The 19,253-nt window shown below is 42.9% G+C and overlaps 1 protein-coding gene across 4 annotated transcripts in view; it reads right to left on the minus strand.

Annotated features, from left to right (window-relative positions):
• LRP4 (LDL receptor related protein 4) overlaps positions 1-19,253 on the minus strand; it is a 164,193-nt gene that overhangs the window by 12,101 nt on the left and 132,839 nt on the right. For 3 of the 4 annotated variants that reach the window (XM_073604324.1, XM_073604322.1, XM_073604325.1), the window contains exons 28-37: positions 17,120-17,423; positions 14,800-15,018; positions 11,973-12,107; positions 11,774-11,882; positions 10,974-11,118; positions 10,710-10,823; positions 8,551-8,671; positions 8,395-8,459; positions 4,333-4,420; positions 2,569-2,710 (exon numbers count right to left, since the gene is read on the minus strand). In XM_073604324.1, coding sequence (XP_073460425.1) covers positions 2,569-2,710; positions 4,333-4,420; positions 8,395-8,459; positions 8,551-8,671; positions 10,710-10,823; positions 10,974-11,118; positions 11,774-11,882; positions 11,973-12,107; positions 14,800-15,018; positions 17,120-17,423 — 1,442 coding nt within the window. The remainder of the gene's footprint in view (positions 1-2,568; positions 2,711-4,332; positions 4,421-8,394; positions 8,460-8,550; positions 8,672-10,709; positions 10,824-10,973; positions 11,119-11,773; positions 11,883-11,972; positions 12,108-14,799; positions 15,019-17,119; positions 17,424-19,253) is intronic. The other variant, XM_073604323.1, reaches the window with a different exon arrangement.

Below are 19,253 nucleotides of genomic sequence, written 5' to 3' on the forward strand. Positions count from 1 at the left end.
ACTCGAAAAACACACAGGAGGGCGCAAGCGCCTAGTGCATTACCACCACAACTTTTTATTGAGTATGTTTTTTTGCATATGGTGGTAATGCACTTGGTGTTTGCGCCCTCCTGTATGTTTTTAGTGTTATCTACAAAATTGGAAAAACTTGAAGGCTGGAAGGATTTTTATTTTAGAAGAGATATACTACTGCCTTCTCTGCAGCAAAGGCTTCTTAACTTTCTCCTTGCAAGATGTACATTCTTGGCTTTCCTTGATGCCAGGGTGAACTCCCTACATGAATGTGAGTTGTGTTCTTCCAGCCAGCCAATCAAGATGGCTGAAGACCCCGAACTTCATAGAAACAAGAGGAAAGGTCTGGGCTGTTCAGCAACTGTACCATTATTACTCCACGAGGAGAGATTATTATTGGTTTTAACAGATCTGTAAGGTCGCCATTTCTCAGAGTTCATTCAAGTTTTATCAGAGTGTTCAGCCCTGACAAAAGATGGAGGTGTGGCCCCTGAAACATGTTTTTATATGATTTCATTCCTAACTATTAAAATTATTCTGGACTCTTCCATCTGTTTACTAGTATTTTACTAGCATAATTGCTTAAATCTGTCTTTATATCATCTTCCTACAAAACCCTGCACAGCAGAAATTAAAAGGTAGGTTGTGCGCTCTGAGCCAATCCAGCTTGATTAAATTTTACAATGCTGTCAAGCTTACTTGTTTTCAGGCACTGGAAGCTGGGGGCAAGAGGGGGTGTGAATACAGTTTACAATCACAGAAGGAATTTAAATGCTTAGTTCACCTTTTCTGAAAAACTGTAAAGGTGAGCAACACTGTACCCCCTGCCAACCCCCACCCCAAGCTATTCCTAAGCTGTCAGCGCTCCTGCAGCCAGTCCATCGGTCCAGGGATTTCAAATTCCTGCTCTTTTCCCTCTTTGTGCAGCACTTCTGGGATGGACCTGAACTATTCACTGCGACAGTGGTGAGCAATCAGAAACAATCTGGTCTGTCCCAGAAGCGCTGCACAGAGTAGAGGGAGAAGAACAGGATTTCAAATCCTGGGACTGCTGGAGGGGCTGAGGGAGTCCTGACCACTCAGTATTGTCAAAGGTAAGTGCAGCGGGGATCAGAGAGGTGGGGAGCATGTATGGCAGGGGTAGGCAACCTCAGCCCTCCAGCTGTGATGAAACTACAAATCCCATCATGCCTCTGCGAGTCATGCCTGTGACTGCAAGGGTCTTGCAATCTTTCATGGGACTTGTAGTTTCACCAGTTGGAGGGCCGAGGTTGCTTACCACTGATGTATGGTGTTAGTTCACCTTTACATTTTTATTGTAACGGTCAAATAACACTGATGATGCTCACTCCTTGTCCTATGTGTATGCTACTGACACTAGGAAGCTTCAAATACAGCAAACATCAACTGGGGATCACCTATGCAGTGTAAATGCAGCAAATAATTGGGGCTGGTTAGGAAAACCAATCAGAACCGGTTCTTTTAAACAAGAGAATTAGGATACTGGATTGGTTGCTCTGTGCAGTAATAACACTTGTATTCTGTCCTTTAATATTTTCAACTAGGAACAGCAAATGTATGAAAATTAAAAAGAGGAGCTGCAGTCCCCCCCCCCCCCAAAAAAAATATATAAAAAAGTCAGCAGCTACAAATACTGTAGCTGCTGACTTGTAATATAAGGACCAGGATCCAGCAATGTCAGCACCCAAGCCCATTCTTCAATCGGCTTCAGGTTCCGGCATCTTAAAGTGGAGTTCCACCCACTTTTACAACTCTTCAGCATCCCTCACTAGACTGTGCACTGTAAACGAATTGGATATTTTTTTATTTTTTTTTCTCAGCATTTACTGTATATCTGCTGTATTCATTTTTCACTTCCTCCTCCCTGGCCGCGGCCCATCGCATCATTTCCTGTTTGCAATGCCTTCTGGGAAGGGGCGGCAACTTCCTCTGACACTGCTGTTGCTATGGAAACCTGACCTTAAACCTATTACACTGCTTATGCTGCACTGAGCATGTGCGAGATCTGCAAGGATGAGATCCAGGAAGAAATACAGTCTGGCTTCAGATGCCCATACTTAAGATGGCCACGGCCTGCTGTAAGTTTATAAAATAACAAACTACTGCTATAAACTAACAAAACAGACCTTAGTTTACAGACTAACTTTACTAGAATACATTAAGCTTGTGTATTATAGGGGTATTTTTATTTAAAAAGTATAATTTCAGCCGGAACACCACTTTAAGTAAGAGAAGCCAGCAGTGAAGCCTTGCTACTTCACAGCCGGTTTCCTACTGCACATGTGCAAAGCGTGCTGCCATTTGTGAATGTGTCATTTATGCCTTTATGTCTTTTGTGCCTGGAGTTCAGCTTTAACAGCCAATGCCGATTTTCCTAAAAAACACCCATAATGATGCCCTATTTGGTGAACATACATAGTGCTAAATCCTTTCATACTCAAAGTTCATTAATTCAGACTTACAGCTTGACAAATCTTTCATCGGTAGCAAACCCAACATCCAACCACTACTGCAAACCCAACACCCAGTCCTCACCTCTTTACGATGTCGCTGTAGATGACAAATGGAAGGTCTGTGCACTGCTTCAATTTTCACCTCTTGGGTGGACGTGCGGTAGGACGGGTTGCTGTAAGTCAGGGTCCCCAGTGCTGGATCTGACAGCTTTGCACGGCGATGTCTGTGAACATACGAAGGTACATTAACTGGATATATTGAACTCTGAACATTTACCTTGGGTTGTTGGTTCTACTATAGTTTTACACTAATGTTGATGTGAAATTTGGTAACTGATTGACTGAAGTTGGTTTTATCGGCTATAATTCAGCATGGGTATTCCTACACAAACAACCAAAGATACCCACATAACCAAATAAAATGTATAGGTTATGTTGAGGTTTCCCAGCCTTTAGTAAAGATACACCGCCATCATAGTTTATGTCACTAGATCAGGGTCTCCATTGAGTAGATCACCAGCCTCCAAAGAGGCAGCCTTTGACTTTCTACTTCTGTAACTGCCCATAACTTTTCTGTATGGTCACCTCTCTCTAAGCCCAAGTCTCTGGAATCATACCATACGATGTACCTCCACCATTTGGGAGGTCCAATATGCCACCACAAGCTTCTCTCTACAGCGATAGGCACTCCTATGATCTACACCAGCTACCAGGGGTCTTTAAATTTTATTTATGGAATTTTAGAAGTGCAGTAGGATGAAAGCTGTGCTGATCACCATTTCCTTTTTAACAAATATTTTGAAATGTTACACAGTGACCATTAAGTTCTAATGGCCACAGCATGGTGCATGGAAGAGGATTGCATTGCACTGTGCAGCACTGAAAAAAGTGATGCATGCTGTACTTAAAGTGGAGCACCAACCCAAAAGGGGAAGCTCTGTTAGTTCACCCCCTCCACTGCCACATTTGGAAGGGGGGGGGGGGGTGTTGGTTTGAGCGGGTACCTGGTTTGACAGGTATCGACTCAAACTTCCAGGTAAGATTGCCGCTCTACGTGCATTTCTGGCCCTTCCTCCTTTCCCCGCTGTCTTCTGGGATGCACACAGATCCCATAAGACGTCGGGACCATTCAGAAAACGCAGCACGACTGACGCATACACAGTAAGAGTCCGGCTGTGACACAGTTTCCCTTACTTACAATGCCAGCAAATCGATTTGGGGTACCGACATGGATCCGCTGGATCCCTGGACAGGTAAGTGTCCTTATATTAAAAGTCAGCAGCTACAGTATTTGTAGCTGCTGACTTGTAATTTTTTTTCCAGACTGGAGCTCCTCTTTAATTTCAGCACACACCACTGCAACACAGTACTGTCCCCTGGCTAGATATGAGGCAAGGCTTTTCACCTTGCCTTACAGTGAAGCTGTCCTACTGCACCTGGTGCGAATGGGTCCTTAGGCTACAGTCTGACCATACTATCTCTGTACAATTTTACATCTACCAAAACTATGTAGAATGAGGACCTACTTGAATTACCCAATCAGTTTGTATCCACTCAGACAAGCCCTGGCACTACATACTTATAGGTAGATTTAAAAGAGATTGTACAGATTGTAACATGTGGAGAGCTTAACAGAAGAGCCTGTCACACAGAGATTTCAAAAAATGTTTGTGTGTATTAACAGACAATTCTAGTGATTGTAAGCTCTCAATATAACCCCACTTCGGGTTAGGTCATCAATCAGGAGCGGGATTTGGCCAATGATAGACACCCTCATAGTTCCCACAAGGTTTAATGTTCCACCAAGCACACTTCTACCATCGCCCGATAACTTCTTTCTACTCACCTGTAGATTAACAGAGCACAGATGAGAAGCAGCAAGCAGAGAAGAGATAGAGATCCAGCAATAATGTGTGCCACACGTAGTCTGTCCCCTAAGCAAAAAGATTATAGAGAAAAAAAAAAAAGACCATTATTAAAGAAACTCCTTCAAAGCAACTCAACTATTAAATTGTAACGAGCAGGGTACTCCGATTCCTCTTGTACCAAATTGTAATGTAACTGTAATGTCTGCCCTCATGTTGTAAAGCGCTGCGCAAACTGTTGGCGCTATGTAAAACCTGAATAATAATAATAACTATGAAACAAAAATTAAGAAAAAAAACACACCAAAAGAAGAGTAATAGGGATGAACTGGAGGCAAACTGATAAATACATCTGTGAAATATAAGGGAGCCGTTTTACCCCACAATGGTTTTGAAGTGTGCCCATTCAGTCCTGAGATTTACACAGCTCTGCCACATCACAGCCCTGTCAAGCAGAGTAGGAGATCTGATATTTCTCTGCTGCAGTTAAACACTTACAGGTCTTGTCCCACTCCCAGCCTGTGACAAGACAGTGAAAGGAGAAGCAGCGGACTGATGAGCTCACTTCTCTGCCTGTCCCTTGTCCGCATGTTCCTTGTTAGCAAAGGAGCAGTGCAGCACAACTGATTGGCTCTTCGTGCTGCTCCTACTTCTCCCAGTCTGAGCTCTGCTCTACAGGGTCTGTAAGAGGCTCACACCATGTCAAATTGAGATACCTGCATTTAAAGAATACATGACATGAGGTGTTGATGAATACAGAGCTGTCTTGAATTTTTGTCTTTTACCTGCCTGGAGTTCAGCTTTAATACAGGCTTGTCACACCACCTATGTTTCAGATCTTTGCTTTCTTGAAAAGATAGGTCAGCTGATATTCTGCTATGTTACAACATAGTGACCAGCAAGTGGAACCCCAACACACATTGGGGGACCAGGTGGCCACACCTCTGCTAAAGATTGTTTAGCACCTCTTCAATTGAACGAAGATCCGGAGCATGGGTGGCAGGACAGGTAAATATGTAAAAACTCTTCTTTTCACTTTGTTTCTATACTGGTTCAGAAAAACAAAAAAAAAATGTTCCATTGTAAAAAAAAAAAAACAAACAAAAAAACAAAAAAAAAACCCCCAAAAACACCCTCTGTGTTTGTATTACAGTATCTGCATGCCCATCAGTGCCAAATATAAACTCACCGGCCCCTTTATTTAGGTACACCTTTCTAGTACCAAGTTGGACCCCCTTTTGCCTTCAGAACTGCCTTCATTCTTTGTGGCATAGATTCAGCAAGGTGTTGGAAACATTCCTCAGAGATTTTGGTCCATAGTGACATGATGGCATCACACAGTCTCTGCAGATTTGTCGGCTGCACATCCATGATGTGAATCTCCCGTTCCACTACATCCTATTGGATGGCGATCTGGTGACTGTGGAGGCCATTGGAGTACATTGACCTCATTGTCATGTTCAAGAAACCAGTGATGAGATAATTTGAGCTTTGTGACATGGTGCATTATCCTGCTGGAAGGAGCCATCAGAAGATGGGTACACTGTAGTCATAAAGGGATGGACATGGTCAGCAACAATACTCAGGTAGGCTGTGGCGTTACAAACGGTGCTCAGTTGGTACTACGGGGTCCACAGTATCCCAAGAAATTATCCCCCCCACACCATTACACCACCACCAGTCTGAATCGTTGATACAAGGCAGGGTGGATCCATGCTTTCATGTTGTTTATGCCAAATTCTGACCCTCCTATCTGAATGTCGCAGCTGAAATCGAGACTCATCAAACCAGGCAACATTTTTCCAGTCTTCTATTGTCCAATTTTGGTGAGCCTGTGCGAATTATAGCCTCAGTTTCCTTAGCGGACAGGATTGGCACCCGGTGTAGTCTTCTGCTGCTGTAGCCAATATTCTTCAAGATTCCATGTGTTGTGCATTCAGAGATGGTATTCTACATACCTTGGTTGTAACGAGTGGGTATTTGAGTTACTGTTGCCTTTCTATCATCTCAAAGCAGTCTGCCCATTCTGCCCTTTTTGACCTCAACAAGGCATTTTGACCTCAACAAGGCATATCCAGTGAGTGGCAACTGCCACTCACTGGATATTGTCTCTTTTTTCGGACCATTCTCTGAAACCCTAGAGATGGTTGTGTGTGATTAGCAGTTTTTGAAATACTCAGACCAGCCCGTCTAACACCAACAACCATGACACATTCAACGTCACCTAAATCCCGTTTCTTCCCCATTCTGATGCTCGGTTTGAACTTCAGCAAGTCCTCTTCACCACGTCTAGATGCCTAAATGCATTGAGTTGCTGCCATGTGATTGGCCAATTAGCAATTGGTCACCAAGCAATTGAACATGGGTACCTAATAAAGTGGCCGGTGAGTAGATATCTGCATAAGCTTTCATGTACTGTGTGTGATCACTCCACCCTCCCAGCATATATGATATGACCCCATGGTATGACTTTGTATTCTGATCGTGTCAGAGAGGTGTGCTGTCAGCATGATGAAGGCAAAGTGCAAAAACAAACAAAGCTGAGAAAACATGTCAGGTACTGAATTTGCACTCCGGGTGATCTTATAGGTCTGATAAGTCCTGCTTCACACGGCGTACCTAATCATACGACTATGCCTGTATAGGCAGACACGGCCCTCACATGGACGTACATTTAATTACGCCTGCGTGAATGAGGCCTTTCAGTGGAAATTGATGGAAACATCCATGACTAACTTTAGAACTACTGGACATAATATGCAATTATTGTTTGGCCACTCTTGTGATCTAGACAAGTTTGTCAGATAGCAAAGTAAGGTAGATATGAACTTACATTTTAAAAGTAGCACCTTTTCACCTAAAACAAAAAGGTGAACTAAACACACACTACACCCTCTCCACAATTCCCCACTGCACTTACCTCTGTGGATGATCAGCTTCCACTGCCCACGCAGCCGATGCTACAAGCTGCAGTTTTCATCACCTTCTTTCCTTATGCCCCGTACACACGAGCGGATTTTCCGTTGGAAAAAACTTGGATAGTTTTTCCGACGGATTTCCGCTCAAGCTTGCCTTGCATACACACGGTCACACAAAAGTTCTCTGAACTTTCGACCGTCAAGAACGCGGTGACGTACAACACTACGACGAGCTGAGAAAATTAAGTTCAATGCTTCCGAGCACGCGTAGGAATTTTGGGCGTCGGAATTTGTACAGATGATCGCATTTTTGGATAGGAACTTTTTCCGACCGAAAAATTGAGAACATGCTCTCAATCTTTCGCTGGCGGGAATTCCACCAGCAAAAGTCCGATGGAGCATACACATGGTCGCATTTTCCGACCAAAAGCGCTCATCGGTCTTTTGCTGGCCGAATTTCCGATCGTGTGTACGTGGCATTAGGGATGCTGGGACAGATCAGAGATAAGCCTTATTGGTCAGCGCTGTCACTTTGTTTACTCTGAATTGTTCTGATCCATCCTGACATCCCTAAGTAAAGAAGGGGTAGAAGACTGCAGCTTTCAAATCCCCAGACTGCTGCATCGCTTGGGTGGGCAGTGCAAGCCAATCATCCTCAGCGGTAAATGCAGTGAGGACCGTGGGGGTGGGTGGTGTAGTGCATTCGATCACCTTTTCATTTTTTGTCAAATGGTGAACTTACACTTTAAGCAATATAGCTTGGTCAACTGTCTACTGACTGGACAGAGAGGAGCAGCAGGACAATGATGATGTGATCCCTCTGCTCTCCCCTTCATGTTCAGGAAGGAAAAGTGACAACACTGTACAATGCAGTGCTGACCTACTGCACACAGCAGGTTGAGCTATAAAGACATATAAAGACTATTACTTCCAATAGATATATGTAAAAGTAAATATATTTTTTAAATGAATAAATGGATTGAAACTGATTTTTTTTTTTATCTTTAATGGCTTCTACAACTCCAATATCCTGCTCTTCATTTTGAATCCTCCTTGGATATATAAAAAAATGATGTCAAAATATTCAAGTATATTCATAAATATATCTACAATGTGCTCCTTTACCTGCACTGGCTGGCACAGCCCCGAAAGGGGTACAGAGTCCCCTTGATGCCTCTTCATCTGAGCAGCTACAAAGGAAATGATGATAAAATTTAGGATACATCAATACACATTTCCTTGAGAAGCAGCAAATCCCAGCCGGTCACGGCTTACACCTACCTTCCTGCGGTCACTCCGGGAGTGCTTTCCCCTCGCTCGATCTCGTTGTCGGGATTGAAGGGGCCAGGAATCTTTTCACTATTGTTTGTTGGAATAGGAGCTGAAGGTAAAAATCCAGGAACTGAATTGGTAGGAAGCGAAGGAAGGGTTGTTAGGGAAAAAAACAAGATTTCTTAAAGGTGGGAATTGCAAAAGCAGCCACACCGTCTTCACTATTGCACAGGGGACTTACAGCGGTTCTAAAGTCTAAACCTTTTTTACCTAAATGCATTCCTTGTATTAAGGCAAGAAATGTTTAGGTAGCAGTATTGCCCCCTCACCCCCACTTATACTTACCTAAGCACTTATGCGGTCCAGCTCTGTGCCCCGTCTGCAGCAGCTCTGTGCCCCGTCTGTAGCAGCTCTGTGCCCCGTCTGTAGCAGCTCTGTGCCCCGTCTGTAGCAGCTCTCTCCTCTTCTCTCACAAGCTTTGCTGAGGCATTCAAATCCTGTAAGGAGGGAGCAGGACGCAGGGCTGTCCTGCAAGGTGTGCGTCTATGGACACAGGCAGTGCGACTCAGGGTCGAGTCTGCACAATTCCCCCCATTGCAAGCAGCTGGCTTTGGGGGCATGCTGAAAGGAGGAGCCAGGAGCGCCTGTGGGGCCCCCAGGAGAGGTGGTTTGGGGCTGCTCTGTGCATTGCATAACTGCACTGCTAAGATAGGCCCCTTTTATTCTATAGTTTTGGTAGATATAATGGAGGTTGTATAAACTTTGTACAATCATGGCTGTAATGTATATGTCCGGCCTATAAAGATGAGATCATAAAATTATTGGGTGAGGTTTATAAAGGGAAGAAGAGATTTTTATAGAGCCAGATTCTCCTTTTTTTTATTTCCTAATACTGCAAGGAGAGAATGCATGGGGGAAAATCATTGGCTGCTATAGACAACAAAGACATCCCTTTTCAACCTTTTGCCATATATGCAAAATAGCTTCTAAAATGGTGGCTAGAGTAGGGAATGGTTAGAACCTCTGTTGAGTTTTTATTGCTGCCTGTATCCCCCACTAGGGAGATTCACCCCTCTCTATGTAACCTGTCTGCTACGTCAGAAGGTTCATTAAAAGTGAAATTGTAGCTCTGCTGCTCTTGCCAAAATATGGAAATATACTTGGCAAGCGCTCACATTATGAAGACTCTTCTGGCGGTTTGTCCCCTATCTAGTGCTAATACAGAATCTCACAAAAGTTAGTACACCCCTCACATTTCTGTAAATATTTTATTCTATCTTTTCATGTGACAACACTGAAGAAATGACACTTTGCTACAATGTAAAGTAGTGAGTGTACAGCTTGTATAACAGTGTAAATTTGTAAAATAACTCAACACACAGCCATTAATGTCTAAACCTTGGCAACATAAGTGAGTACAACCCATACACTGAAGTGTCATTTCTTCAGTGTTGTCACATGAAAAGATATTTACAAAATTTTTACAAAAATGTGAGGGGTATACTTACTTTTGTGAGATACTGTATATCAGAGCTGTCCCTTGCTGTTCTGTTCACCCCTGCCATCATTTCCTGACCTTCTTCCAGGTTCCTGTCACTCCTCTTCTGTATTGGGTGGGAACTGATAACGGAACTTCTGGGCATGCCAGCGGTAGTTGCATCGTCCCAGCATCCGGATCCATTCTCATGGATCTTACAGACACCAGGAATGGGCAGGGAGTGAACACTGCACTGTGTATGTGTGTACATAAATAAAATAAATAAATAAAACACACACCCCCCAAACACTATCTCCTAGCAATTATTTTATTCACGAAAGTTCCGCTATGAAGGCATAGTACACGCATTTGAATTTTTTTTAATAAAAGCACCCATTCTGAAAAAAAGGCACAAGAAGCATTGCAACAGTGATCTCTGCATGGTCAATGCAATGCACAGGATGACCCTGCCTACTAGGTTTGGATAACCATAAAGACTTTTCATTTGGAGATCATCTGAAGGCAACCAGCTTCTTCTGTGCTCTCCTCAGAAACTTCATAATCCTCTGGGACACCAATATCATGGGTCTTAAAATGTTTATTTGTCAAATCAAAATTTTATATAAAATATCAGTTTAAAATTCCTAAACTTGAACCCAAAGCATAAGAGGAGCAGAGAATGAGCACTCACTTGTAGAGCAGAGTTCTGTTTCCAGGTCATCCGGACAGGCACAAACAAAATCATTACTTCGGGCAAAGCACAGGTGGGAACAGCCGCCATTATTAACCCCGCAAGGATTGCTACCTGCAAAGTAGGCAGAGAGTTCCAGATAAAGCAAGGGATGTTCTCTAAATTGTCATGATGGAAAGCACAGGAAATAACCCAATATACCAGATAGAAAAAAAAAAAAAAAAAAAAAAAAAGACATGATAATATTATGATTACTATTTATACCTGACTGCCGCATAGGAGATACAACAATGATGTCCATCAGCCCCTCCATATTGCCCAATATGGTTTCCTGGCTCCTCCCAGAGTATTTGTCCACCCTCTGAATAGACTTGGTTTGCCAATCAGTCCAATATATCCAGCGGCCTTCCTGTTAAAAAATAAAAATAAAATAAACATTGGCTCAACAAAATTCAGTTGGCAAATAAATATTTCTTCTACACTGTGCTGCCATAAATATGATCACAATGGCACTTCAATAAGCTTAACTTAATTGGTGCAGTAATGTAAATGAACCAGGATTTGGTTCAACAATCTATTGACCATCATCAAATCACAACTCCTTAAAGCTGAACTCCAGGTAGACATTAAAAAATACAAATGAATACATGTGCATTTATGTACAACATAAAAGTGGTGTTCCCCCACGGAAAAATGTAAAAGTCAGCAGCTACACATACTGTAGCTGCTGACTTTTAATATTAGGACACTTGCATGACCTGGAATCCAGCAATGTCGGCACCCCAGCCGATGTTTTCATCAGCTCTCGGTGCTGCCGCCACCATTCATAGTAAGGGAACCCAGCAGTAAAGCCTTTCGGCTTCACAGCTGGTTCCCTACTGTGCATGCGCGTAGCGCACTGCGCATTCTGAATGGCCCAGTGGCGGGGGAGGAGGAGGGGGGGCTGACATTTTTCCTCAAGTGTTTTCCTGAAGTTCAGCTGTAGAGAAAAAAAAAAAAAAGAGAGAGACTGTTCCTCTTTCATATATATATGTATTAATAAAACAACTACTCAGAATTCTCACCTGTGTGAGAGCGAAGGGGTGGGAGACTTGACTAACGAGTATTTGACGGGTCCTACCATTCAGATCTGCATTCTCTATACGATCCAGGTGAGCATCTACCCAGTAGATCCTGAGGGAGGAGAAGACAACACTGGTGAGCTGTAGACATAAATGATAGTTGCACAGAACACACAAACCGTTCTAACGTATGCTCACTGACCTGCGGGTGTCATAGTCTAATGTCAATCCGTTGGGCCACCCAAGATCTGTATTAATGATGACCTTGCGATCAGAGCCATCCAAGTGTGCCCTCTCAATTTTGGCAACGTGGCCCCAGTCTGTCCAGAACATGTAACTGTAAGGAGAATACAGTTAGGGTTTGCGGCTACTAGGCCTGCATTTGAGTTCAGTTTTTGATGCCTCTGAGAAGATTTACTGACAGGTACACCTGATCTGCATATGACCTCCTGCTGACCTGTCATTCACCACCTAAGCTGCTCCTGCATTCTCATTGGATTTTATGGGGAGAGAAGCAGTTGTGATGCAAACCAAAGTCCATTAACACAGACCCTTCGACTACCCAGGTCAGTTCATTCTCGAGTACTTCCCAAGTACATACCAGTATGTACGCAATTCCGGTACTGTCCAACTGTGTGCAGGCATTTTCCAACAAGTACTATGTTATTCTAGTATCATAGAAAAAACATATGAATATGAGCGATATATATTGCTGCCACCCCGAACGGGTCATAACATGGGAAAGTCTCCCCCAATGGGGTTTTTTCGCAGCAGAGATCAAAATATTGAATTGTTTAAAAGAACGCACATAAACACAGGAATTGTCCTGAACACACATAAACACTTAAAATATGAGCTCCAGTCAAAGATATGTGTGAATATTCAATTTTTAACTATTACCATCATGCAACAATATTTAACAGTATTTAAAATGCAAATTCCCAACGCATTTCAAAGTGCTACAGTCAACATGATAGGGATTTGTATTATGAAAGTCGATATGTGAATAATGATTGCATATATGTCTTTTGACAGCAAATTAATCCCCTGAGGAAGACTTTTAACCATGCATGTTGAAACGCGTTAGAAATTTTCATTTTAAATACTGATGAATATTGTTGCATGATTGTAATAGTGTATACTGTATTTATCGGCGTATAACACGCACTTTTTTCCCCTTAAAATCAGGGGAAAATCACGGGTGCATGTTATACGCCGATCAGTGTCATTTGCAGCCTTGTCAGTGTCATTTGCAGACTTGTCAGTGTCACTGCAGTTTTTAAATATGGTGCCGCCGAGAGACACAGAGCCGGTCCTGTGTCGCTCAGCGGCTCTCGGCTGCTTTCGGCTCCTCTGGTAGTCCTGTGGGCGGAGCAGAGCACCGCCGACATACATACATAGCCGAGTGTACTCGGCTAGCTCCGCTCACAGTCACGCCCAGTCCCGCCCTACGATGGACATAACACAGGGACTGGGCGTGACTGAGCGGAGCTAGCCCAACCTAGCCGAGTACACTCGGCTATGTATGTATATCGGCGGCGCTCGGCTCCGCCCACAGGACTACGAGAGGAGCCGAAAGCAGCCGAGAGCTGAGAGAGGACCGACTCTGTGTCTCTCGGCGGCACCATATTAAAAACTGCAGTGACACCGACAAGGCTGCAAATGACACCGACAAGGCTGCAAATGACACCGACAAGGCTGCAAATGACACCGACAAGGCTGCAAATGACACCGACAAGGCTGCATTGATGGGCATTTAAATGTAAGTTTTTTTCCTTAAAAAGTTTTTTCCTTAAAATTCCCTCCTAAACTTGGGGTGCACGTCATACGCCGATAAATACGGTAATTGAATATTCACGCACATCTTTGACTGGAGCTCATATTTTAAGTGTTTATGTGTGTTCGTGACTTATTGTTACAATTTCTGATAAAATTCTTTTAAACAATTCAATGTTTTGATCTCTGCTGCGAAAAAAACCCCACTGGGGGAGACTTTCCCATGCTAAGTTATTCTAGTTTTCAGTTGTGAATAAAAATATTTGTTGTGTCCCCCCACTTCCAGAGCGTGAACATAAATTTCTGGAAAGCCCCACTCCAGCCAAAATACTGCTTCGTTTTGGTCAGGGTGGGGAACACCTGGAACCCCTCGACAAATTTTAATTGCAGTCTGTGTCCTCATTGGGGAAATTTCCCCTTACCTGCAGTCAGGATGGGATACATTAGGAAATTTTTTCAGCTGGAACAGAGAATGCAAAAAAAAAAAAAAAAAAACACAATGGGGGCAATGAAAGGATGGTGCAGGCTTTCTTCTGGGGGCAATGAAAGGATGGTGCAGGCTTTCTTCTGGGGGCAATGAAAGGATGGTGCAGGCTTTCTTCTGAACTGAGAAAACAGAGCAGACTTGCTCCAAATTAGCAAAAGGGATGCAAGCCTTTTTGTTAATTAGGAGCAATCTGCTTCATTTTCTATACCCAGTCTGTGCAATAAAGGGAACTGGAGCTCCCTCTGACACTCCTCTGAAATAGAAACTTGTGAGAGTGGTGCAGATAAACCTGAAACAGGTCTATCCGCTTTGTTGTGCGATGCACCCTACTCTTACCAGTTTCCTGCACCCTTATAATGCCGCAAGAAGGTGGCGATGGTGGCCTGTGCCACATTAAGCTTTGTTAATTCCCCCTGAGTACATTGGGTAGGGATAGAACCTCTGTCAGGTTATTTTCACTGCCTGTAACTTTCTCACTTTGTGATAAACATTTCCTTTCTTGCCTTGTTATCACAGCCGGTCAGGGGGACACCAACAAGGTAATAGACAATAAAAGTTGAAAAAGTAATTATTTCTACCAAGTCTATCCACAACTAAAAAGAAAATAAAGTTGACTGAAGTTAGAAGAACCAGAGGTATCAACACAATACAAATATCTTTGGTTGAGAACCAATAAAACACCCAAACCAGATAAGTTTGCCATAAATGGCACAAGCATCAGGTAATTCAAGACCAGAAATTGTCAATTCAGGAATTTTGCTCTTACCCTTTCCTTGGAAACACTGCAATGGCCCGAGGCTCGTCCAGACTGTTATTAATTAGCACCTTCCGATGTCTCCCATCCAACCGGGACACCTCAATAGTGTTCGCCCCAGTGTCTGTCCAGTACAGATTCCTGGCTATCCAGTCCACTGACAGCCCATCTGTGGTCTTCAGTCCTTCACCAATGATGGTCTCCATACCAGTGCCGTCGAGGTTTACCCTCCTAAAAGACAGAAAATATGTTTTCTGATACAATTTAGAGGAAAAAAGGCTAAACCTCCAACAAAATGTTATAAAAAGGATCTGCTGAAACATTCACAAATATCTATACAAAAGTACAGAAATTAGATTTTAGCCTAAAGGAGGCTCACCAGTGCCAGCTGGTACTTTTCCTGGGATTATTTGATGGAAGGGCAGCCGCCCGTGTGCAGGGCCATCCCTCCCATTCCTATTTTTTAGAAAACTGAACTCCAGCAGATATAAAAAGGATACACAACCAACACTCTATATTCCTTATATCATGAATCTGACTTGATGTTTAATCCCCTGAGCAGCAGTAAGCATACTGGGAGAGGGAAGGGCAGCATTGGGGGCCAGTCAGGTGTGCTGAATGTAAAATATGCTTAAATAAAAGTTCACGTTTGGAACATGTTGGAACAACCACATCATTCACTCACAGGGATCTGTAAATTAAAATACAAGTCCTGATTGTCACCACAGAAAGCGGATTTGTACTTTAAAATGGACTGAAAGCATGCTTATTCAGCACGATTGTAGTCCACTTCCAACAGCTCTGAAACTCAACCCATACAGAGGCACAGGAACAAAGCTGTAGGCAGTGTCTGCAGGAGCCTGACCCTGCACCCTTGATTCACTGTTTGCGGGTGGGATGTTCTGCAGGCTCCTGTGAAAAAGAAACAAAATTGCGTTTTTTTCCCCCTGTAAAAATATGTGCATTTACTTCTTTTTTCATAAAGGTGAACTCAACCTCTAAAGGATAAGTTCACCTTTCATAACAGGTTACATCATATTCAGGGTGCAACATGTTACGAACAGACCGGCCCCTGCTATGACAGCTAGCGGTGTTCTTCTCCCTCCTCGCTAGACGTCAAATAAAAAATAAAAAAAAAGGAAGGAGCCAAGCGGGCTCTGCCCAGTCATGTTGCTGATTCACAGCGCTCTGGGCATAGAAAACTACAAGGCCCAGCATCCTTAGCAGCTTGTAGTTTTCAATGAACTACTACGGCTCTGTGGAGCTCCATGGTAGTTCATTCATGCTTCCTGTCAGATTGTATCCTCTTACCCGTAGAGACACTGGCTCTGCTGGAGACCTGCTGATCGCTGGTGCAATGCTTCAGGGGCTCAAAAGATAAATAAATAAATAAATAATAAATGCTAATTTTTTTACCTGCAAAAAAAGTACATAAGTGAACTCATCCTTTAAGAGGGACAAGCTGATAGAAGGAGGGAGCAGAGGGAAGACTTCATCAGTCTGCTGCTACTCCTTCAACGTTGTATCAATAAGCCAGGGATTGAGAGATGTCAGCAATGTATTTAACTGTAACAGAGAAAGTGGCATCAACTTTCTGGCTGTACAGGCTTGTGGGGCTGTAGAAATATCAGGACTGAATGGAAATCCAAATCCTTTTGTAGGTAAAAAAAGCTCCCATACAAGCATTTTATAATTATTATTTTTTTTTTTTTTAAAGATGTTTTGCCTGAAGTTCAGCTTTGATTTTAAGATCTCATTGGATCCCAGACATGCACATAAACATCTATGAAGGTTATTAAAATCCTTTAAAACTGAAACTTCAGGCAAACTGCTTAAGAAATACCATTTAGGGCAACTGTTTTCCCCCATCCCGGCATCCCTACTACAAAGCACAGCAGACTACAATACAGTTAAGCAATGCTGCCTGTTTAATGGACCCATCCCAGCCTGCTGATTGGTTATTGGAGGAGCTCATCCTAGTGCTCCCCTTCCTGTGTGTATGCTTCCAGTGTTAGAATGACAACACCCAGCAAAGCTATAGTGTGCTAAGAGTGCTGGCACTCCTACCATTCTGAGTACTGTTAGAGGAATACAGTAATTATTATTATTATACAGGATTTATATAGCGCCAACAGTTTACGCAGCGCTTTACAATGTAAAAAGGGAGACAATACAGCTATAATACAATAAAATACAAGAGGATTAAGAGGGCCCTGCTCAGAAGAGCTTACAATCTAATATAAGACATATTCAGGTACTTAAACATATAGTTGTATTTAGGAATAAATTTCATAATTGATTTTTTTTTTTTAACCCCTTCCTTGCTACCCACCTGATCACATCCAGGAAAACATCAGTGTAGTAGATTTGGCTTTCTACACTGTCAAAGTCCAAAGAGATGACATTGTTGAGCTCCTTAATGGGCACGTAGACATCTGTGTAGTCATCCGTGTCCAGTGATATCCTGCGGATGGAGTCACGACTGGAGAACAGCAGATAGGTGTCAGGTGATGGGTCACAAGTCCTGCCATCTTCTTTCAGGAGAATGCCGGTAGGGCAGGCGCAGGAGTAACTGACGGGGTTCGGCAGACACAGATGGGAGCAGCCGCCATTGTTGTTACCACACTTGTTGAATCCTAAAGGGCAGAAGAAAGGAAGCACAGTGTATTTTCACATGACTCCATTCATACATAAAAGGTATAGCTATTAAAAGAAACCTATAATGCAAAGATTATAGCCTCCCTCTAAAGAGAGAAGACTGGCAATTACCCAAGGTTTTCTTCCTTTTCTCATGTCGCTCCTTTTATTGCTTAATTATTTTATATGTAACCTAACAAAACTACTATAGATCAGCATTTCTCAACCTTTTTTCTGTCAAGGGACCCTTTAAAAATGGGAAATCTTGAGGCACCCCATTCTAAAACGTAAACACTATTCTAATAGTTTTACATAATGCAGCAACATCCACACAAGTAGGACACCCAATGTTAGAGGTGATTTATTCTTCCAAAGCAAATGCACTTTTCAAAACTGGTACTGACTAGTATACCAATGTTTCTCTTCTCCCTCAGGTTTTTCTCCATTACTCAGCTAATGTGACCCCAATGATGATGGAGAGGGGAAGGGGAGGGTCAAACAAGGATGCTGTGCAGGCGACCGACATTCTCCTTGTCAACTGATGATGCCATTGGCCGTTAGGACTCCAGCAGCTAGAAGGTTGTAATGGTGCACAAAAACCTGTGGATTTGTGTAACTAAAAAGGCAGGCTTCATCCACACACCACCTTGTATACATTTTTTTTTTGGCAATTTTTAGGCATTTTGTCAAGGCACCCCTGAAGAGACCTCAAGGCACCCTGGTTGAAAAAGGCTGCTATAGATCACTTGAATATTTACAATATCCAAAACTTTTATATACAAGCTGTGCCTACCTATCTCAATACATTTTTATGAAGAAAAAAAAAACATTGTAAGTCACCTAGGCAGATGACACTGGGGTCGATTTACTAAAATCTGATGCAGCTGTGCATGGTAGCCAATCCGCTTCTACCTTAAGTTTGTTCAATTAAGCTTTGACAAATAAAACCTGAAGCGTATTGGTTTCTATGGAGAGCTGCACCAGATTTTGCACTTTCCAGGTTTTAGTAAATTAACCCCACTGTATATTAATCTGCACTCTAGGAGATCATCATAGGAAGGATTTTGCTGCTCTGTAAACCCATATAAACCCTTCAATAAAAGGATAATGGAGCTAAAAAAATGCACCTATAATTAAATTATAAAAATTACAGTGGGACCTAACAAAACGCAGCCAGGATATGTATACCTATCCTTTGGAGGCAGGAATCTTCCTCATCAGCCTAGAGCTTTCTAACGCCACGTACACATGAGCAGACTTTACGGCAGACTTGGTGCGGCAGACTTTGACAGACTTTCCGAATGAAAGGACTTGCCTAGACACGATCAACCAAAGTCCGACAGATTCGCACGGGATGACGTACGACCAAACTAAAATAAGGAAGTTGATAGCCAGTAGCCAATAGCTGCCCTACCGTCGGACTAGCATACAGACGAGCGGACTTTTCGGAGTCTCGAGTCCGTCGGAAAGATTTGAAACATGTTTCATTTCTAGGTCCGTCGAACTTTTGGGGAAAAAAAGTCCACTGGAGCCCACACATGATCGAATTATCTGCCGGACTCCGGTCTGCCAGACCAAGTCTGCTGTAAAGTCCGCTTGTGTGTACGCGGCATAAATTTAATAAAATTAAGACGTATGAAAGCTCTGACAGCCTCTCAAACACCAAAAAAAACTGATACAAATACGATTTTACTGGATAGAGTTCACAGGTTCTCAGGAACATAGACAGTTCTTTCTAGGGGTTGAGTTCCTCAAGCTTTAAAAAAATAAAAAGATAATGAAGAGGGTCCCCCAACTGAGATCTTATATCCTCCCAACCCAGAACATTC

Source organism: Aquarana catesbeiana, linkage group LG11 (genome assembly GCF_042186555.1).
Source record: "Aquarana catesbeiana isolate 2022-GZ linkage group LG11, ASM4218655v1, whole genome shotgun sequence".
In the NCBI taxonomy this organism is placed as follows: domain Eukaryota; kingdom Metazoa; phylum Chordata; class Amphibia; order Anura; family Ranidae; genus Aquarana; species Aquarana catesbeiana.